Below are 22863 nucleotides of genomic sequence, written 5' to 3' on the forward strand. Positions count from 1 at the left end.
AGATGTTAAACCAACTTTGAATTCCAAGGATAAACTCCATGGTCATGATGTCTTATCCTTTAAAGCGTTATTGGGTTTGATTTACTAAAATTTTGTTCAAGATTTTTGTGTCTATGTTTATAAAGGATATTGGTCCATAGCTCTCTTTTCTTTTGACATCTTACACTGATTTTGGTATCAGGGTAAAACTGGTCTCATAAAACAAATTCAGAAACGTCTCTGCAATGCCAGTCTAATGCCTTGCAGAATTTTTAGAAACATTAAATTATGTATATTTTAAATATATGTTTCAAATATAAATAATCTGATCTTGTTCATTCTTTTCCTAAGTTCCATAACAAACATACCCTGTTCACCTTCAAGCCTCGTTTGAAGTTGGCTGAATGAGTGCGTGATTTGTAATCACAGATTTTAGGAAATTAAAACTAAGTAACTTCAGCAGCTATTGTCACTAGATATCTAAAAGGGGAAACTGAGGCCCTCTGAAATTGCCACACTCTCCCAGAACACACTCACTCTTACAAGTCTCCATCACCAAACTAACGTCCATGACAAGCCTTTATAGGGTAGGAATCGTTATCAAGGGCCGGCTGTGCACTCACTTACACTATAAAGTTGGTGTGTATGCTTACTGCCCCCCCCCCCCATAAAGGCCTACTGACAGGATCCAAAGAGGGAGCAGCCAAACAATGAAACTCCAGGACCGTGTGGCTTGGGGGTTACTAGTTGAACTGGGCATGCTCAGTCACCAGGCAGATTTTTTTCGGTGAAGTGGAAACTACAACAGCGCTTACCGTGTGCGCTGGGGTGGGCGTGCCCTCGTGGAATTTAGAATGTTGCCGCAGCCAATGGGGCCTCGCGGCCGGCTGCCGGGGCTCCTCATTGGAGGAGCGGGGAGGCGAGCGAGTAGAGGGCCCCTGGAGGGAGCCGCGGAGGTGCAGGTCGGAGAGGCCGGGCTACGCCGTGCCCTGCGCGTGAGCAGCTGCAGCGGCGGCATCCAGCGGCGGCGTCTGCAGTTCCAGCCCGTTGCTTTACTTTTTAGCCGCACGAACGTAATCATTATGCCGAAGAGAAAGGTAAGTCTTCCCCCCCCAAAAAAGATTTCAAAGGCCTCCAAATTGTGCTTACAGCCGATCTTGTCATTGCAGTGGATTGCGCGGAATGCGCTTGGGAGTAAGTCAGGAATTGCGAATCCCTTTGCTTCTCCACGCTTGTTTTCAGATGCCTGTTGCAGACCTTCCCTCCCTCCGTCCGTCCGTCCTTATCGATTCCTCAGTGTTACTTTCTCTCCAGCGACGCGGCTTCCCTTCTTTTTGAACTCCTGCTAGCTGGAATGGTTTCCACCTCGAACAAGAAGCAGCAAAAGAGCCTTCCATTCCCCCTCTTCTAGGAGGGGAGTTTCCTCTTTGAAACTGCCGGGTTGTGATTAGCGTGGAGAGGAAGCAGTGTTGGGGAGGGGGGAGGGGGGTGAAACAAGTCCACGCATGGGGAGAGCCTAATAAATACACAAACAAACAAACAAGTCGGCAGATGTTGCAGATGTTGGGGTTATTCCCAGGTGGGCCTAGCCCGCTGCTGGGCGCGCCGCGCCGGCTCCGAGGCCAAGCGAAGGGAAAGCCATGTTTAAAATAGCACTCACCCCCCTGCTCGCCTCCGCTGCAGACCCGTATGTACCAACTCCGGTGTCAGTCAGGGCTGGGGACGGCGCAGGCGGGGCCGGGCGGCCGGGACCTGCGGGCGGTGCGCGGCGGGCGCGGCGGAGCTGGCCGCGGGCCGCACGGGACGGCGCGGCTGGCGCGCGCTGTGGCCGCCAAGGGCACGGGCCACGGCCCCACTGCGGCCGCCCTAACCCGCACGCGGTCGGGAAAGGCGGGCTGCGCGCGCTCCCGCGCCCCTCGGGGCTCCCGGGGACCTGGGGCCAGGTGTCTCGCACGGCGGAGCGCGTGGCCCGCGGAGCGCGGCCGCCCCCGGTCGCTGCCCCGGGGAGGGCCGGGGAAGCCTCTCCTCCGCCCTCGGAAACCGCGCGTGCGGCCGCTGTGACTCGGGGAAAGCTGGGCACCCCCCACGGCTCGCCAGGGCTGGAAACCAGGCAGTGCCTTAAACGTGAGGCAAAATCACAAATACCTGCCCCGCTTTGTGATCAGCTACAGACTGGCCGGACTTGTGGAAGTGCATGCCTCCCTTGGAAATACGGAAGTTTTAAAATTACAGGAGCTTTTTTTTTTTTTTCCCCTTCCTACTTGCCATTATGGAGAATGTGGTGGGGAACTGGCCTCCTCCACTTTTTTTTTTTTTTTTTTAAATGCAACAGAAGTTTGTTGTTGTTCATCTTAGAGTTTATTGTGCACATACTGTGTGCTTCGCACTAGGGGAAGAGTTTGGCTTGTCTTAGTTCCTTTACTCCTCACTACACCTTGAGAGGCTTAGTTAAGGCCATTGCGCTAGGGCTTAAAGACAGGAGGTACCCAACATTTCACCGACCAATTACTAGAACCAAAGATTTAATTAGATACTGTAGGTTCAAAGTCCCTACTTGCGAACATTATTTATTCATTCTCTTCATTTAGTTGTGGGTAGGTCAAGACGAATTTAGGAAATGCAAAGAGATTAGGAGCCTGAGAAGATGGATGGCATATTAAGAGTACTAACACTTGACATTCATCACTTAAATTTAATGTTTATGAGAATTTTGTTTTTCAGCCCTGTTCTACTAGAACTAGGGTATTTAAATTGATGCCACCGTTTTCAGCATTCATCTGAGCTTTCATTGACTAGGTTGGGAATTCTAGTAGAGTCAAAAAAACTAACCATCAAGAAACGAGATATAGAGTGAATTAGTGCCATCCCTTTTCTTGAGAATTATTAACAAATCTAAATGAACAAAAAGATGTGCACAAACCCATTAATACAACAGACCCTGATGTACTAGAGTCCTTGATGTTATGGCCAGAGTTGGGGAAACCATTCTTCTTACTTGCCCTCACTGTCCACCTTTCCTAAGCAAACAGAGGGGAAGAAAAGAAAAACAGTAGAGGAACTGGCTTTTGGTTATTGTTTTATTTCTCTGGAAGGCAAGGAGTTCCTATGAAGAAGGCAGCCAGGTGTACAAGCACCTAAATGTCATCCCTCAGGACATCAGATTTTTCTTCAGAGATGGAAAACTTGTCCTTGACTAATAGGAAGGCTTTTCATTTATACCTGGAGCCTAAAGCTGATACCTTGACAAAAGCAGCCACAAATTAAACACAGCCTCCATGGCCATCCCATCTACCACTCACACCTTAGAGCTACCTCATGGAATCCTGGGAGCTCACTGAAGCTTACACAGGAAACCACTTTCATTAGGCAAAGCCTACCTAGATGCTAGAAAAGAACTGAAGACCATCTGTGCCTAAATTCTTTGAAAGCTGTAAAGCTTGGGTAGCTATGAAAGCATTTACATACTACACATTATTTTTCTTGACTCAAGGACTGCCTGTTTTACATTATAATAAATTTTTTAAGTGCCTTCACAATACTTTTATCTCATCAGGTTTCTCCAAAATAAAAAAAAAAAATTATTTAATGAACACCTGTTTAGGCTTTCTGCAGAGTAAAATCTGGAACCCTAGCACTGCTTTAATGTCATAGGGATACAGAGTTTGCTCTCATGAAGCTTATATTTAATTCGTTGAAGGTGATAAGAGTAGTGGGCGCAAAGCACTTGAGTAACATTAAGACTGTATTTGTGTCCCAGAATATAGGTAAAGGATTCTAAATGCTGTAGGATTGGTAGGGAAAGAAGGTTGAATTTGGGCTGGTCTTGCGAGTGTATGTTAGGACTTAAATACATACAGAGAAAAACAGAGTCATTTTCTTTTATCAGCCATTTAAATATCTCTTCTGATTGTATCTTAATATAAGCAGGCCTCAGTTCATACAACTTAAAGACCATAATATCCACATTAATTTAAAACGTTTTTTTTTAATTTCTTAATCATATCTTTGTATTATCTATATCTTTGTGTGTGATAGTTATAGTTACATTAAACCAAATGGTTTTTTAATGACTGTTGTAGAATTTTTTGAAGCAACATGCACTCAATAGTAAAGAGTTCTTTAGTTAGCATTAGATCTCTTTCCGAGTTTGCAAAATTCGAATAAAGTTCACTTGCCAGTATTTATTACCTAAGAAGGGTGAAGGGTCACCCACCACCTTTTAGTAGTGAGTGGAATAGCAGGGAAAATGATAATATGCAGGTGGGAGTGAGATAATGAGTAACTAAATTCTAGACTGTTCTGGTCAGACATCCCTGAATGCCTGCTGTGGTCACGTTATTATGTGATGATATGATGTTCTACAAAGAGGCATCAGCCAGTGAGGCCTAGACTCATGGTCCTGGCATGATTAGCAACAGCAAACACATTTTCACATCCTTTTTTTCCCAGTACCTCATCACTGGAGCTATTGGAAATGGCTGGTATATCATCACATCAGAAATTCTCTAATGAGGCAATTGTTCATTAATTTTGGGTGTAAACATTAGTGTCTCTTTATATTCAAAGGCTTAAGGAAAAAAAGCCTATGTGCCTCCAGCTTTGAAATTAGAAATTAGGTTCTATCTCTTTTCTTAAAGTGGAAAGGCCCAGTAGTGCTGGGCTTGGCACAAGGGATGCTTAACTAACAGTATTCAAGGTTTCTGATTAATGTTTCAAAAGAATATCACATGTCATAACACCAGAGACAGACTCTGTAAATGAAAATACAGATGGATGTGACTGCATGAAAATGAATATTTCAATATGACAAAAACCCATTGTTAACAAAATCTTAAAAACTTACGAAACACTGGGAAAAAACATTTGTATCACATATCACTGAAAAAGGTTTGCTATTTCAAAAAGATAAAAGTCTCACATGTCCTTATGGAAAAGAAGTATATCCTTATAAGAAAATAGCAGACTCAAATAGATGAAATGTTCCGTTTTGTTAAAGATCAAAGAAATGTGTATTATTAAGAATAAGGAGATGTGATTTTTAAAACCAACCTGCTAAAAAAGATTGGAAGTATCACTGCCAAGTGCTGAATGATACTGACATTCTAGCAACAATCAAGCAGTGTGGATGGCAGTATAATTTCCTTTCAAAAAAAAGAAGTTTTATTTGAGGTATGATCTGTTTACCATAATGTCTATTAATCTTTTCAAAGTATGGAAGTCAGTAATTTTAAGTAAACTTACAGAGTTCTGTAACATTACCATAATCCAGTTTGGAACCATTTCCGTCGCTCTGAAAGTTTCTCAAGTTGCTTGCATCCAATCTCTGCTCCCACCCGAGTTCCAGGCAACCACTAAGTTCCTGTCTCTAGGTTTGCCTTTTCTGGAAATTTTATATAAAAGGAATCAAACAATACACAATCTTTTGTGTCTGGTTTCTTTCAGCGTGATATTTCTGAGGTTCATATATGAACATATTCATATATGTTGTAGCATGAATCTGTACTTGATTCTTTTCTGTTGCCCAGTGATATTCCATTCTTTCTTTATACTTTCGCAAATGGATGGACATTTGTATTGTTCCAGTTTTCAGTTATTATGAATAATGTTGCCGTGAATATTTATATGTAAGTCTTTCATGGACATATTTTCATTTCTCTTGGGAAGTTTCCTAACCATAGAACTGGTGGGTGGTATGAAAGTATTTTTAACAGCTTAAGAAACTTTTAAACTCTTTTCCAAAGTGATTTTTACATACCATCAGTGGATGAGGTGCCATTGTCTCTACATCCTTGCTCATACCTGGTATTGTCATTTTTTATGCTTATAGCCATCCTAATAAATGTAATTTACATTTCCGTGATAACTGATGATGATGGGCATCTTTTTATGTGCTTACTAGCATAATGTATCTCTTAGGTAAAATGTCTATTCAGATATTCTGCCCATTTTTTAATTGAGTTGTCTTGAGTTGTTAGAGTTCTTTAAATATTCTGTATACAAGTCCTTTATTAGCTGTATGATTTGTAGATACTTTCTTCCAGTCTTTGACTTTTTAAAATAATTTATCTTAAAAATAAAATAAAATAATTTATCTTAATGATGCCTTTTGGAAAACAAGTTTTTTTTTTTATTTTGATAAAATCCATTTAGCATCACGTCTAATAAATCTTTGCCTAATCCACAGGTATTTTCTCATAGAAGTTTTTTATAGTTTCCACTCTCGTGTTTAGTTCTATGATCCACTTTGAGTTAATGTATCTAGTGTGAGATAAGGGTTTAAATTTGCTCTCTCTCGTTTTGTTGGGTATCTTTTTTCATTTGTTTTGGCACATTGATAGACAGTTTTCCCAACACCAGTTGTTGAAAAGACCATCCTTTGTTCCCACTAAATTGCTTAGGTACCCTTGTGGAAAACCAGTTTGTCATCAATGTAAAGTTTCTTTCTGGGCTCTCAGTTATTTTCCATTGTCTATAAGTCTGTGCTTATGTCAATACCACATTATCACGATTATTATGGTTTTGTAGTAAGATCCGAATTCTGGTAGTGTCAGTCCTCTACTTTTTCAAAATTGTTTCATCTTATATTCTTTGCACTTCCATATAAATGTTAGAATCAGCTTATAGACTTCTACAAAGTACCTCCCATGATTTTAATAAGGATTGAATTGAATCTTAAATCAATTTAGGATGAATACCCTTCTTAACCATATTGAGTTTTCTAGTATGAATATGAAAGGGCCTAACTGCGTGTAGTATGCCATCCATAAGTGCTTGCTGAGTTTGAGTTAATATTGATACGGTACCTGTGTTTGAGTAAAGGCTCCAAAATGACAGGCTTGTACATTTTATTCATTAATTCACTCATTTCATATTAAATAAACATTTATTGAGCGTCACCTTTATGCAAAGCACCACCATGTTGGGAAATAAGTGAATTTTTTTTTTCAAATCCTTTTTGCAGTGCATGAGTAAATGCTCTCATTTTTAAGGATCTTTTAGTCTGACAGAGTAGGTAATATACATACGTAAGTATTTATACTTCATGGCAAGAAATGATAATGAGCCACAAGAAAAGCTATGAGAATTGAAAGGTTTGGCTAAAGCACATCCAAAGAAAAAAACATTGACAAGAAGTTGTTTGGTTAAAAGGGTTGGAGGTTATAGCTGTTTTTTTTTAAAAAAAATCTCTAGAGGGTCAGTACTAGTTTGTTATTAAAGGTGATCCGTCATTGGTCTTTCCTGTGAAGTCATGCTTTCTTTGAAGTATGAGGAAGTTAAATTCAAGGCCTGGTTAGCAGTTGAGATTACATTGTGCAGTAACTGCCCTCCCTCATTAGTAAAGATCAAGTGACTTCATGGCCTTCATGCCTTTCTTTTAACCACTCTCGTGTATTTTAAAGGTGGTTATGTGACAAGCACCGTATTTCTACATTGGCACATGTTATTTGATTACCTAATTTAGAATTAACTTTGTAATCTTCGTAATTTGATTTGAACATGAAATATTTGATGGTTCTGATGTTTCTAACACCCCATGCTCCTAGCACAGGTAATATAACTATTTGTTGAACAAATGTATGAGTGAATCATTTTCATGGGAAGAAAGTAGTAATTTAATTATTTCATATACTTGTTGAGGAGGTTGTCTGGTGTCGTTCTGACATTTATTAGTGGTATAATTTAGGGGACATTGCTTAACTTCTCCATAAACTTCTAAAGTTTCTAAATCTTTATGACTCAGTTTTCTTGTCTATAAAACAGGATACAAATAGGTTCTACCTCATTGGGTTGTTGGGGGAATTAAATGAGATGGGGAATGCAAAATACTTAGCACAGCACCTGGCATGTGTAAAACAATAAGTGGATGTTCATTATTGAAACAATGGAATTTTCAATTATTCGAAGAACTACAGTGAAATAGTAGACTTATGAAAAGCACCATGCTTCCATTTTGTAGGAAGGCAAATGCCACACTCTGTGGATAGGGAGCAAATAGATCTCACCTTGCATGTTTAATTAACTGTGGTTCTAGAAGTAGGTGTTCACCAACCAAATAACAAATGTAGTTTTTGAAGGAACATAAGGTTTAATCTGGTGCATTTTTACACGGCTGATTTTTCTCAAAGAAAAAAATATATTTTAAAATATCTCCATATAACATTAAAATTCCCTTGGCAAATCAGTTATCAAGTGATCCTCTCTTCCTGTATTTTCCACCTAAAACAGTGCTTTTGTTTACACCAAAGTTAAATATATTCCACTTTCCTGCAGGGTACAATTTGGAAATGGTGACTGAAATAAACACCATTTAAGCTGTCTGCTTTCACAGTACCTAGTAAGTTGAAATATGATGTTAGTCTCCTGAGTAATTTAAAAATCAGTGTTGAAGATAACAAACCAAATCAAAATGTTGAATTCCTTTTTCACTGGCTGCTTATTTTTTGTACATCTCACTGTCTTCTTAGAACAGTTCAGTCACATCAAGTATTATTTCCTGGCCAAGGTATTTATTGAGTCCTATATTATTATGTCTTGTGGAGATACCCAGAAACAGGGCCATTTAGAAATGTCCAAGGCAAATGCATATTTGAGGTAAGTTATACACATATTCAGAAGTAGGAAAACAGAAAAAAATGGTTTTAAATTTCAAAATTGGTTGCAAAATTCAATTCTTTAAGGAACACATACCAGTAACAACATATAAATATATTTATTACTATTAAAATTTAAATAGCTATCATTTATTGAATGCCTGGATGTATCAGACCTTAGTTGTTATATGCTTTGTATTCATTAGGCATCTTATTTTAAACCAAAGTATGTGAAGCTATTAGAAACAAATATATATGGGAAGTATTATGGTGTAATTTCATATTATTTCGTGTTATTCTCACAACAGTTATATGAGGCTGTTCTCATCTCACAAATATAATAATGACAGCCAAGATAAATAACATTTAGATGGCTTCCCATAACTCAGGCACTGTTCTGAGCAGTTTGCATTAATGAACGGAATCCTCCTAACCACCCAGTAAGGTATGTACTCTTCAAACTGCCAATTTACAGAAGGGCCCAGCGATAAGGAATGGCCCAACAGGGACTATAGTCCTGGCATTTGGCTCCAGAGCCTGTGCTTTTAACTGCCGAACCCTGCGGCCTTTCTCATGCACACAAGAGAGTATTAGGATTTAGTAAGATGAAGGAATTCCCCCCCAGGTCACACAGCTAGGAGGTTATTAGTACCAGGAATTCTAAGCTAGCCCTCTTTTACCCAAGAATTTTGCTCTCAACTATTACACTACAATACTTCCCATAAATGTTTATTTCTAAGAACCTCATGTATTTTTGACTAAACTAAGATGCCCAATAAACGAAACAAAGAAGAATCAAGAGTTATATAAATACATGAGTGTTCATTTGATTAAGTGTTATCTTTATTAAGACAGGCTGATGCCATTTTTTCTGGTTTCCAGTCCACGTTATCCAACAAGTCATCATTATCTGTAATCATGCCCTAAGGTTGGTCTCAGGGTCCAGGCCTCTGCTTCTGGGGGAGGCACATTGCCATGAAGCCTTCTGGGTATTTCAATTAACTAATGGACGTATACAAGATATATATATGCACAATATCCTCACCAAAGTATTGATATCGTTGAGTATTGAGGTCTAAAACTCAATATTTTCTTCCAATTACCATAAACTGCTGGATTCACTATTTCCAAGATATATTGTCTTCATCAATTTGTTCTATATAGAATAATAAGGATACTCCCCTGTGATCCAAAACACCTAAGTACCCTGGCATATTATATATTGAGATATTGTATTGAGAGATTGTAATGTAAATATTATGTTACCGGCACTTAGGAATTGTATTTAAAAAATGAGCAGGTGCTTTTGTTTTTGGGACTCTTTGAATAAGAAGAAAAGCTTTTTAATTTGGAAAATCTTTTGGACCTAGGACTGAATGGATTTTTATCTCAGGTTCTGGAATACCAATGATTAATGTTTAATTACAAAAATTATTTCTAAGAAGAATACTGTAAAGTGATATTATTTTAAAATTATATTTTGATTATTGTTGCCCCATGCAAAGATAAATACAAAGTCTACCTTGAGAGGTGTTGAGGTTTTTGTTTTACTTTTCTCTCTTTCTTTTTTTTTTTTCTTTTTGGATATAAGCTTTGTTTTTTTATAATTCTGAACAGAATTAGTTAAATTCTACTTTGTGGGAAGTCATGAGTACTAAGCATGGTGTATGTGGGAGGTAAACATACCAAAGATTTCAGTTAATCAAAATGTAAAGCTTTGAATAGTCCTTCTGATGTGTTCCATATAATACATTTTTAAAAACTATATTCTTTCTACTTCTCATTGCTTTCCTTTACTTCTTATCTTAATTACAGCTTTTAATTTTATTATCCCCTTCTTGTGGTCACATCAATCACTTCATCGGTTTTGCAAAAAATACAAAGAACATCATAAACTGTTGAACATCATAACTGCAGGAATACAGGGAACCATTTGCTGTAATGGAATGATGATAATGATATGGAAATCAATTCATATCTGGGTAAATAGGAAAACAATGTGGCCATCTGGAGAGATCCCCGGTATAAAAGTTGGAAAACTTGGGTCTAGTGTGGACTTACCACTCTTTACCAGGGGAAAGTCACCTGATCTCTTTGAACTTCTGTTCTTCATCTGTAAAATGTGAATGTTAAGGTTACTTCTGTATATTCCCATGCTATTGAGAGGACCAAATACAATAACAATGTAAAAGTCATTGAAAAATGTGAAGGGCTATTTGATAGAAATGATCTGATGTTTTTCCTTTAGTTTTAATAATGAGATAAAAAAAATGCTTTTATCTGGAGGTGCCTGGGTGGCTCAGTCTGTTAGGCATCTGTCTTTGGCTTAGATCATGATCTTTGGGTTTTGGGATCAAGCCCCACATGAGCCCCACATCGAGGGTCCCTGCTCAGCGGGGAGTCTACTTCTCCATCTCCCTTTGCCCCTCTTCTCTCTCTCTCTCTCTTTCTCTCTCTCTCTCTCAAATAAAATCTTAAAAAAAAATACTTTTATCTCTGTATGTGACTATTCAGAAACCCAGAATAGTACATGTATGTTCATCTCAACATACAGTATTTTTAATGGGAATTGTTTATTGTTATTCCAAGAGGCTCACCAGTGAGGTGGGATAGGAAACACTCCACTGCATACTATGTGCTCTTTAGCTAGATCTACAGATTAAATTATTTCCCAGTCTGGAAACCCTTTGCTTTTCTAGTATCCTAGATCTGCACCCAATTTTGAAATTCAGAAAATTAACACAAACCCCTCTGAGAGGTGTAGTGATTAAGAGAATGAACTCTGATCCAGCCTATGTGGGTCTGAATCCCAGGTCTCTACTTACCAGCAAGATTACTAGCTGGGTAATTTTGAGCAAGTAACTTAACCTCTCTGGTCCCAATTCCTCATTTATAAAACGGATATGATGCTTCTTTACCAACTTCACAGGATTGTGGTAAGAATTAAAACATTTAAATCATTGCCTTTCATGTAAATGCAATATATGTTGTTTATTACTATTATTCCTTAGGGTCCCTTGTTTTGTCCTTTCCTGAGACCCCAGTACCTATAGGCATCTCTCTAATATACACCGTAACACTTCTGTAGTGTGATTGATAAGTACATGAGCAGCTAAGTCAGGAAAATGAGATCTTCAGGCCCATTATCTTTCAGTTGTACTCATGAAGAAACTCTAGCAGAGGGAAATGAGACATGAGCCAGATTAGAATTCAGGCTTCTGACTTTAGCCAGGTGCTTTCCCATCCATACAAAACCAGTCAAATGAAAAACATAACTCAGATGAAAGAGGCAATTCAGACCAGAGATATGTGAAATGTTTAGAGTTGTTTATTTCATATTAAAGATATACTTTTGTTATTGCATTATATGTATTTATGCTAATAAAATTTCATCAAACATCCTAGAACATGGCTTCTTCTTTTACTTTCAGTTATCTTTTACACTTGAATACAATGTGAGATATTATCCCTAAAAGCATCCCTCAGAAGAAAGGTAGTTGCTATTTATTTTGATTCATCCAGTCTTTAACAGCAGTTTTTCAACTCAATTACTTTCATCTATAACAAAGTAAGATTTTGGGAAGACATACTAGCCTGACATGACCTCAATAAATGAATTTGGGTTTATAGAAACTGATGAAATTAATAGACATAAGCAAAGAAGGAGGTAGCAGAGAAATTTAATATTAGTTTATTAACCCTCTTAATGTGATCTCTCAATTCTAAGTATTGGGTTTTTAAAGACTATTTTTAAAAGCTTGGAGGATCCCAAACAGACCTACAGAATGAATGAAAAACAACCATACTGGTGTTAAATAATGATCCTTGTGGCTTAAATAAAAATTTTAGTAACCATACTGGTGTTAAATAATGATCCTTGTGGCTTAAATAAAAATTTTAGTATCTGTTTCATGTGTCATAGGAATGTTTGAATTTAGGAGAACTATCTGTTATTTGAAAAACCTCCAAGAATTTCTTGGGCAGTGCCCCCTTTTGAGGGGGAAATTAACATTATGTTAATCAAATAATTGAGTTATATATTAACTTTAGGAGAAGAGCAACAGCATTAGATTTACATACTTTTGGGCAGCCCCTATGGTTCAGCGGTTTAGTGCCACCTCCAGGTGTGGTCCGGGATCGAGTCCCATGTCAGGCTCCCTGCACGGAACCTGCTTCTCCCTCCGCCTGTGTCTCTCCTCTCACTCTTTCTTTCTCTCTCTGTGTGTGTCTGTCATGAATAAATAAATAAAATTAAAAAAAAAAGATTTACGTACATTTCTCTGGGTGGGTTATTTGGATCTTTTCTCCTAGAATTTCCTCTGCTAACTGGCTATTAGACTTTCTTTTCTCCAGCCTTGAGTTTGTAACAGAAGATGTAAATTAATTTTTAGAGAAATTTTAAATAATAATTAAGAGGCTTCAAAAAAATTTTTGGCCAGCAAGTTAGAGAAGAATTACCTCAAAGTAATACGTTCCCCGGGTTAAAAGAAGTAATTATTGGTTTATTTGCATTTTTACATCTGTTCCCAGCTTTCCCACATTAGCCTGAACAACCCAGGAGTTGAGACTGAATTTGTTCTACGGTTGCTGGAAGATGATTACTTGGATTTCATGTATACTCCATACTCTCAAGTAATTTGCTTAACTTATGAAGCAGTAGCCCTTCACTTGCAATCTTAGAAGAAAATCTCTAGGAGCTGACACTTACCAATATAGACTTTTTGGAATTTTAATATAAGGCCCAACACTTGTTGCTGAGAATCCTGAGCCTTCCCCTTTCTTTCTTGCATGGCTTAGAACCATGGCACAAGCCTTACATGTTCCAGCCATCTGCCACACCGTCAGTATCTTTCTCTGCAGTGATAAATCTACAGGCTCATGTCATTTGAACTCTTCCCAAGCAACTGTTGAAGGGTATGAGGATTTTTCCATCTTCTCTGATACCTTCCTGAGTTTAGAGGAAGAAATATTGGCTTATCACCACCCCCACCACCTCCCACCCCACAGCCACCACCACCCTGGTGCCCCTTTATCTGGTGATAACTACTATTTATTGGAAGAGAAGCTCAGAATTGGGTAATTTTTCCTGTTGATTCCTTACGGATTGTCTGTGGAATAAAAATTCCAAGTTTCTTTCCTCGGTTTCCTAATAAGGACTGCTGGTTTTGTTTAGTGGTCAGGAGAATGTAGTTGTGTCCTCTTACTGCATTTTTGTGTCCTCCGGTGCAGGTATGTCTGTGTAAAGAAAGAAGGGGGATGGTACAGTTGGTCAGCTGCTACACCAGCCCTCCCCCTGCCAGTTCTCCTGCTCCACCAGCCCAAGGGGTTCTGCATCGATGTGGTAGTGGTCTTGGCTTACCATGTTGCCCACTCCAGTGCCCTCCCATCAGCCCAGTTGAAGCAATTATAAATGATATCTTTTTTTTTTTTTAAGAATTTATTTATTTATTTATTTATTTATTTATTTATTTATTTGACAGGGAGCACATGCATGCACAAGCAGAGGGAATGGCAGGGAAAAGAGAAGCTACTGAGCAGGGAGTCCAGAGATGCAGGGCTCAATCCTAGGACCCTGAGATCATGACCTGAGCTGAAGGCAAATGCTTAACCCACTGAGCTACTCAGGCTCCCCTGATATGTCTTGAACAGAAAAGAAAGAGGCAGTATACAAACCAGATTTGTAAGTCATTTAAGAAGTGCAGAAAATGCTAGGAGTAAACCTAATGGTGAAATTTGTGTTAGGGCACTGTTAGACTTAAAGGAATGAGTTTTCTTCTATTCTTTTTTTCCCTCAATATTGCTAATATTTTTATTTGGAAAAAATTTAAATACAGAAAAATCCAGAAAGTAATGTAACATATTCATTTGCCCACCCCTCAAAATTCACATATTTTAATGTTATCATTTTGCTTCAGATATTTTTTAAATTAAATAAATGTTACAGATAAAGGAGAAGTTTCCTTAGAAACATTCCCTTGGTTCCTTTCCCTTGTCAGCCTCCCTAGAAGTAACCATTATCATGAATTTGTTGTGTATCCTTCCAGTCCATGATTTTACACTTTTATGACATATGTCTTATATAAATCCTTAGTATTGATTTGTGCATGTTTTAAAATTTGTAAAAGTGGAATCATATACATGTATTACTCTGTTTTTTTTTCCTTCTGTCACTTTACATTATAATGGATGAATGTAAATCGTTTAAGTATATTGTGATCACTAATTTATTTGGACTCTTTCTAAGGACTTATTTTGTGGTTTTTATTTATCATTTGTTCTTTTCTTTCCTTTCTTTCATTGTTAAAATTTGCTTTAGTCCACTCCTGATTTGGAAGTTTATAGATCCTGTTTCTTATGTTAAAATTTTTAGGGCTATTTTTAAATTTCATTTTAACAAAGTCTAAAATGATTCTGGGTCTGTATCATCCTCCAGAACAAAACCTGGATTCTAGCATGCTTTAACTTCTCATCTGTTCATTCTACTCTTGTTTTTTGTGATTATTAAGATCTAGAACTGTGCTGTCCAGTATGGTAGCCACTAGCTACATGATGGAATTAAGCACCCTTTAAAAAGAATGACGCCTGGGAACGCCTGGATGGCTCAGCAGTTGAGCGTCTGCCTTCGGCTCAGGTCCTGATCCTGGGATCCGGGATTGAGTCCCCCTTCAGACTCCTTGCAGGGAGCCTGCTTCTCTCTCTGCCTATGTCTCACCCTGTCTCTCTCACTCTGTGTCTCTCATGAATAAATAAATAAAATCTTAAAAAAAAAAAAAAAAGAATGAGCTGAATTTTTAAAATTTCAATTTTAATCAGTTTAAATTAAAAAACTGGTATTAGATTCAGTTTATGGAAAGATTTAAATATGTTTGGAACACCCTGGATATGTGAAATTACTATAAACTTTATGAACTCTAAACATAAATCAGGTGCTCCTGGTGAAAACCTAGCACCTGAGTGGAGATTTGCTTATGTTAAGTGTAAAGTACATGCCGCATTTTGAAGATTTAGTATAAGAAAACTTCGTAAAATATCTCATTAATAATTTGCAAATTGATTACACATTGAAATGATAAAATTTTATTTTTAAAATTTTTTCTAAAGATTTTATTTATTTACTTGAGAGAGAGAGAATGAGAGCACAAGACGAGGGACGGTCAGAGGGAGAACCAGACTCCCTGCTGAGTGATGAGTCTACCAGGAGCTCAGTCCCCCACTTTAGCTGAGCTGAGGCCAAGGCACACGCTTAACCAGTTGAGCCACCCATGCACCCCAGAAATGATAAAATTTTAGATAGATTCAGATAAATAAAGTATTAAAGTTAATTTCATCTGTTTTCTTTTTTTTAATGTGGCTATTAGAAAATCTGGAATTATGTGTTATATTTCTATAGGACAGCACTGGTCTAGGGTTTCTGTTGAAACTTTTTTAAACACAGAAAAATAGGTATTGTTATCTACAAGTAATAGTTAATTAGACTTATCAATATTAAGTAATTATACATTACTTCATATATGATTTGCTTCCATCTGAATTCATTTTTCTAATTGCTAAATTTGATCTTTAGTAACAGGTCCTTATTGAAAGGAAGGCTGTGTTGATGGTAAACTCTCTTTAAGTATTTATATTCTGAGATATCTTTATTTTTCCTTCATTCTTAAATGATAGCTGGGACAAGGTTCTAGGTTGACAGTTTTCCTCAACTACATGAACATTACTCCCTATTTCTTCTATTTATAGTTGCTGGTGAGAAGTAATTCTCTGTAGATAAAATATCTTTTAACTTTGATAATTTCTTTTTTTTTTTAAGATTTTATTTATTTATTCATGAGAGACACAGAGAAAGACAGAGGCAGAGACACAGCCAGAGGGAGAAGCAGGCTCCATGCAGAGAGCCTGACCTAGGACTTGATCCCAGGACTCCAGGATCATGCCCTGGGCTGAAGGCAGGTGCTGAACTGCTGAGCCACCCAGGGATCCCCTAACCTTGATAATTTCTACAATTTTCCTCACTTTACTATAGTTTTACTACAGCATATTTCATTGGATTCATTTGTTTTGCTTCCAGCTTGTTCCTTGGCATAAGCTTTCAATCTGGAGACTCATGACTTTAATTTGGGAAAATTCTCAGCCACCATGTCTTTGCCTTCCTACTAGTACCTCTGTTCTTCAGCTTCTGAAATGTCTGTTAGGTGTATGTGGAGCTTCTCAACCAACCACTCTTATATGCTAACTTCTCTTGTATAGTGTCCATTCCTTTATTGCCCTTTGTTGCATTCTGAGCTAATTCCTCAGCAGTCTGTGACAATTTGTTATTTCTTGTTCCTCATCTAGCATTAATGTTTTGAGGGTTTTTTCTTTTTTTTTTTTCAATGAGCCTAGTTTTATTTTCAGATTTGCAATTCAAAAAAAAGTTCAGCTACCTGTTGATTTTTGCCAAAGTTCAGGCCTTCTTGGCTTCTTGATACTCTGTCCCCATCTGGTCACCAGGTGTTCAATAATCCACCTTCCTGCTGACTTGCCCTCAGATCAGCTCTTAGTGGTACTCCAGACTTCTAGAATCCCTGCTGTGCCTTCCATCTGGCTACCATGTATGTCTGCCACACTGTTGCTGGCTCTCAACCCACTGCCCTTGCCACTCAGGTGCTAAAGGAGCCTCATATATATAAATGAGACCTTTTGTTTAACTATGGCTCTCTGTCTACCTTCTTGACCATTCTGGGTTCAAACTGGATTAGCACAAGCCTGCTTTGTTCTGGGAAATGAGAAGACAGCCCTTCTGCCTTTGAGTTCCTCAAATCCCATTGGATTCAGCTCATCCTTCCCATCAGCCCACTAGAAGGTTGAAGTATGTCTGAGATCATTGATGTACGACCCCTATCCCCATTTATTCTTCACAATCCTTGGCACAAAAACTTTGGGCTTCTGTTTCAATCCCTTCATACTGTACCCTCCTTCCTGTCTCCAGCCTCATGGCTAAGTGTTAATGGTGGACAGGGTGTGTAGTAAGATAGCCTGAAATGGTAATTCCTTCTGAAATTACTCCTTGTTACCCTGTTCAACAAAAGCAGATGACAAGGTTACACGGGAATCTGAATGTGCTCCCTTTTAAGATTCTGTTGAATATAATTTGATATTTGGTAATTTAAAGACTCATTAAGATACATATTTCATTGTATAATATCTGTATAACAACACACCGTCTATGAAATGCTCTAACATCTCGCTTGGTCTTAAGCATGACACTTGGAGTTCAGTGTGATTATCATCTGTCATTCATAGATGAAGAGACTGAACCACTGATCATATCAGTGGCCCAGATCACAACAGCTCCTAGCTAGGAGCAACTCAAGCCCATGTCCTGACCTGCATTCATGTTATAGTACCACACTGATCCCAGGGTAAAGATCATTTGGCTTGTTTCTGACTAAATGTAGTATGTGCTTGTTAATAGAAAGCCCTTACAGAGAGATTGCTGGAGAAACCAGCTTTGTAGCTCTTCACATTTCCAGTCTTATATTCATTCATCTGAAGCCGTTAACATTCTCATTCTACCTGCTTTTTGTGTGTGTGGCATTTTTCCAGGTTTCTTTTTTTCAGTAATTTATATCTGAGATGACTGTTTAGAAAGGGATCTCTCCATCATATTGCGGTCACTAATCCACTACATAGAAAAATATTGAAAATTATGTCATTAACACCCATTTTTTAACTTTTTTAACATCAGTTAACATCAGAATAACTGTATGCTGCTTCTTTAAAAATGCCTATCAGCTACAGTAAGAAGGTACCCCAGATTGAAATCGACCAACTGGCCTACCAGCTGTGAATGAGAGCCCAGCACTTCTTGACAACAGAGGGTCTCCTTTGTGGCCAGAAGGGTCGAACTTGCAGCATGGAATTGAGCTGAGCCAAATGGTCCACATAGGGACCGTCTTCGTATGCTCTCGCTTGCTAAGATTTTGCTGTCTCCAACTTGGCTGGCTACTATAGCAAGATCTGTGAATTAGAAATTCCTGTGCAAGAGAGTGGGGAACAGAAAAGAGAAGCTCGGTTTTCCTTCATGATAAAGAAGGTTTCAGGGAAGAGGGAGAAATGGTTGATTTGGGAAACAAGAACTCCATGAGAGGCTCCTGGGTGGCTCAGTTGGTTAAGTGTCTGACTCTTGGTTTTGGTTCAGGTCATGGTCTTAAGGTCCTGGGATCAAGACCCGCTTTGGGCTCTGCGCTCAGCAGAGAGTCTGCTTGTCTTTCTCTCTCTCCTTCTGCCCGTCCCCGACTCCTGCTTAGGCATGTGTGTGTGCTCACTCTTTCCTTCTCTCAAATAGATAAATAAATCTTAAAAAATAAAGAAAGAACTCTATGAATGTACAGGGTTCCAGAGCGAGGTGAACTGACAGACTGTGGTGAATAGGCAGCCCTCAGGGAGAACTGAAGGTTTACTAGGTCATCTGCCTTGAAGAAAAGCTTTTGACTTCCTAAAAGACTTTACACACTTCTGATCTGTTTTACATGTTATTTTATAATCTGAGTTTTTGAATTTTTCACTATTTTATGTGGGCTTTCTATGTATTCACATAGCCTATTTTTTGATCCCATGGCATTAATAATTACATAGTTTACTTAAATATTTCTCTATGATTTACTGTGTGAGTTGTTTCCAGTTATTCTGTATTAGAAACAGTACAACTAAAATGGTATTTTTAGTCTTTCTTTGAGTCTTCGTTCCAAAATGGAATTACTGGATCATTTTATAATTAGTCCTGTGTGTCTTTCTCAGATTGCCAGTTTGTTCTTTGAAAATATATTAATTTGCAGTGTCACCAGGCCCACCAAACAGTGGGTTTTGTGATCTTTAAAATTTGTTTCTCATTTTATCAGATGAGGCATTACCGCAGAGCTGTTTGTTTCATTTTGCTAAAGCCAAACATTATGCCAAATGTCAGTTTGCTATTTGTATTTTTTCTCTTGGAAGTTCTTCATATCTTCTGCACACGTTGTGTTTTAGAGATTGGGTATTCACCTTCCACCTTTATGTGGTTTTGAAATGTGTGAAATACTTTAATTTTCAAACTAGCCTTTAGCCAGTAAAGATATATTGGGAGGGCAGTACGGGTGGCTCAGCGGTTTAGCGCGGCCTTCAGCCCAGGGCATGATCCTGGAGACCCAGGACCGAGTCCTGTGCCAGGCTCCCTGCATGGAGCCTGCTTCTCTCTCTGCCTGTGTCTCTGCCTCTCTCTCTCTCTCTCTCTCTCTGGAATAAATAAAGAAAATATTTTTAAAAATATATTGGGATATGCAGCATGTCACATAAATCTAGTTTCCCATAGTTGTAGTACTCTATAAATGAGTCCAGTTTGAGCTGTCACCAGACTGGGCAGGTGCTGCTCCAGGTGGGTGGGTCAAAATCAGGAAACAAATCAGCCGGGGTGGCAGGACGTTTGGCTGTCCTGCCAAGGCTGAGAATTTGGTAGAGATGCTGGAGTTGATAATGGAAGAATAATAATGCATGACACATTTGTCAAGTCGCATCAAGAAGTGGGCTAGAAATCAAAGCGAGGCAAGTATGGGACAAAATATGCTCAGGCTGGGCTTTCTTAGCATCCTGCCTTCATCTTAGAGAAACAAAGTGAGTGGAACATGTGGTAGATTCCTGGCACTACTGCCACTGGCTGCTGGGTCCCTGCTCTGCTCTTTAACTAGTGGTGGAATCATCAGAAATCAATGAAAATTGTTAGAGTGAATGCACATTAAGAATAGGGGTTCATATCAGTTCTTGCACCACTGCTATTTTAAAATTAGAGCAGTTATGCAGATAAATGCTGAGTGTGTGTGTGTGTGTGTGTGTGTGTGTAAAATGTATCCTCTTACAAACTTACTTCTCCTCCATAAAATATCTGTTGACTTATGTGATCCTGAGAATAGATATAGCTATTTTTTTCAAACCTGCCTCGAATGTGTGCTTTCCCATTTAAATACAATTCACTGAAATATTTTCTTTCTAGTCTCCGGAGAATACAGAGGGCAAGGATGGATCCAAAGTAACTAAACAGGAGGTAAGTGTATCTTTGACATCCTGAATTTAATGTTTTTAACTGGAATTGTTTAATATTGCTGGGATTGTCTCCATCTGAATGAATACAGTTCTGAATAAGGTTGTTGAGACAACGTAAACCAGAGATAAGAGTGTCAGTGTGTTGTGTCTCTTGGCCGAGGTAAATTTCAGTTGAGAACACTGATGCATCCTTTTCTACTTACTATGTTGTTTATGTTTCCACCTGTCGGTCCTGCTATCTGTTCAAGTGGATACTGAGAATTCCTTCTGGGCAAAGAGTGAGATAATAGGTAAATTCATCAAGGAGAACAAAGTCTGCCTTTCACTGCAAGGACATGAAAGACTGTTGATAAAATAAATTCTCTGCTCCAGTGAGTGAATTATAAATTTCTTTTTTTAGTTCTGAATATATGCCCAAAAAATGTCATATCTAAAGTCGAAAATTGTGAAAAGACACACAAAATGACAAAATATTAAAGTTTTTTTAAAAAAACAGGAAAATTCTTAGAACTTAGGATAATTAATTAGGTAACAATTCAAGGAAACTGTATTAAAATACAGAAACCTCCAAAGAGCTAAGAAATTGAGAAAGATGATTGTATTTACCTACTGTGGTAATATCATGAACTCCTAAAAGAAGATGGATAAAAAAGTAGCAAATTAGATGCTAACTCTGATGACATTCACTTTTAAATAGCTTTACAGTGTGTAGAAAAAACTGCAGCTCTTACCCTTGAACTTATAAGGGGTCATGTGAGAGACAGAAACAGTATCTAGTTACAGATTCTTTGATTGGGTGATTCATACTGTGGTTTAATAATTCGGAGGAGTTTGTCATGATAGAAGCACCCCTCCACAAAATTTGTACAAGGAAATTTGTTCTGCCAAATAGAAAACCTTGTAACAGAATCTGTGACTAAATTAATTTAAAAGCAAAACAAATAAACCTGAAACCAAGGCCCCACCATCCATTTACCAAGCATTCAGTGTTTAACAGTTTGGGAGGTGAAGTTTGTGATCCCATGTCAAGTTTCAAGTTACTAAACAAACGCTAGAATGAACCAAAAAATGATAAATGCATGGATTTTCTTGAAAATGGCGAAATGTAATTTCTAGGACAGTTGGCTAAGTGTAACAAATCTTAATGTAATTTTTAGATTTGGACACAAAATGCATTTGGATTTTTCCTTAGGAGCTGCTATTTAAATTGATCTGTCAGTCATAAAACCTAGAAACCATTACGCACAATAGATCTTGGATAGTGTAAACAGTCTTTCCTATCCTTCTACACAGAGCAGTCAAGCTGGTTAGAATATATGTAAACTATTCTTGCTTATCCAGCTGTCTTATACATATTTTGAGTCTCAGAATTTTAAGTATTTGTGTTATTTATATATTTTATATTGTTAATATTTTACTTTATATTATATTTATTCTATTATTGCTAACAAAAATCGTTCCTAGGAAAAACTCTTTCCCTGTCCTTTAAGCCACGACCAGATTAAAACTCATGATTTGTCTTCAGGACATCAACACAATTGTTTGAAAAGTGAAAAGGTCAGTCAGCTAGTGGGTTAGGGTAAGAACTGTCAGACAGTATATTGATTGATTTTCCCCCCCCCACTGAATTGACTGAATTTTCTAGTTTATGTCATTGCGTATGCACAGGCTTGACTATTGGGAATTGAGATCAGTTACAAAGAGGGATCCTCTTTTGAAAAACCTCTTCCACTGCAGTGATATTTGAAGGGCATAATGCAGAGTATAGCTTTTGGACAATAAGCGACCACAACAATATGTTAAAAGCATTACACTTGGCAGTTTCCAAAAGCCCTTTCGCATTCGTTATTTTGTCTGAGCATTACAATAATCCTGAAATGAGGGCAGAGCACATTCATTCCTTAACAGAAAATACTATGTACCTGTAATATGCCAAGTGCGGTTCTAGGCTCTGCAGATTCCAGAGTGAACAAAAGAAGCCAAAATGACTTCCTTCATGGAGCTTCCATTTTAGTGGAAAAAGAGAATAAAATAATATCGCTGAATATTTGCTATGAAGAAAAATACAGCCAGGAAAGGGAATAATGAATATCAGAGAATTGTTTTTTTGGTTTTTTTTTTAAGATTTTTATTTATTTATTCATGATGGACAGAGACACAGAGAGAGGCAGAGGGAGAAGCAGGCTCCATGCACGGAACCCGACGTGGGACTCGATCCCGGGTCTCCAGGATCACGTCCTGG

At 38.1% G+C, this 22863-nt stretch overlaps 1 protein-coding gene and 1 long non-coding RNA gene across 5 annotated transcripts in view; one reads left to right on the forward strand and one right to left on the reverse strand.

The window, feature by feature from the left end:
• Positions 1-913, reverse strand: part of LOC121496723 — a 99039-nt gene extending 98126 nt beyond the window's left edge. Inside the window, exon 1 of the long non-coding RNA XR_005989320.1 lies at positions 795-913. This is a non-coding gene — a long non-coding RNA (uncharacterized LOC121496723). The remainder of the gene's footprint in view (positions 1-794) is intronic.
• The window catches only part of HMGN3 (high mobility group nucleosomal binding domain 3), a 31883-nt gene continuing 9821 nt past the window's right edge, over positions 802-22863 (forward strand). The window contains exons 1-2 of one of the 4 annotated variants that reach the window (XM_041765242.1): positions 802-1076; positions 20572-20622. In XM_041765242.1, the coding sequence (XP_041621176.1) occupies positions 834-1076; positions 20572-20622 (294 nt within the window). In that variant the 5' untranslated portion in view covers positions 802-833. The remainder of the gene's footprint in view (positions 1077-20571; positions 20623-22863) is intronic. The other 3 variants (XM_041765250.1, XM_041765262.1, XM_041765272.1) reach the window with 3 other exon arrangements.

This window comes from Vulpes lagopus, chromosome 1, assembly GCF_018345385.1.
Source record: "Vulpes lagopus strain Blue_001 chromosome 1, ASM1834538v1, whole genome shotgun sequence".
Classification (NCBI taxonomy): Eukaryota; Metazoa; Chordata; class Mammalia; order Carnivora; family Canidae; genus Vulpes; species Vulpes lagopus.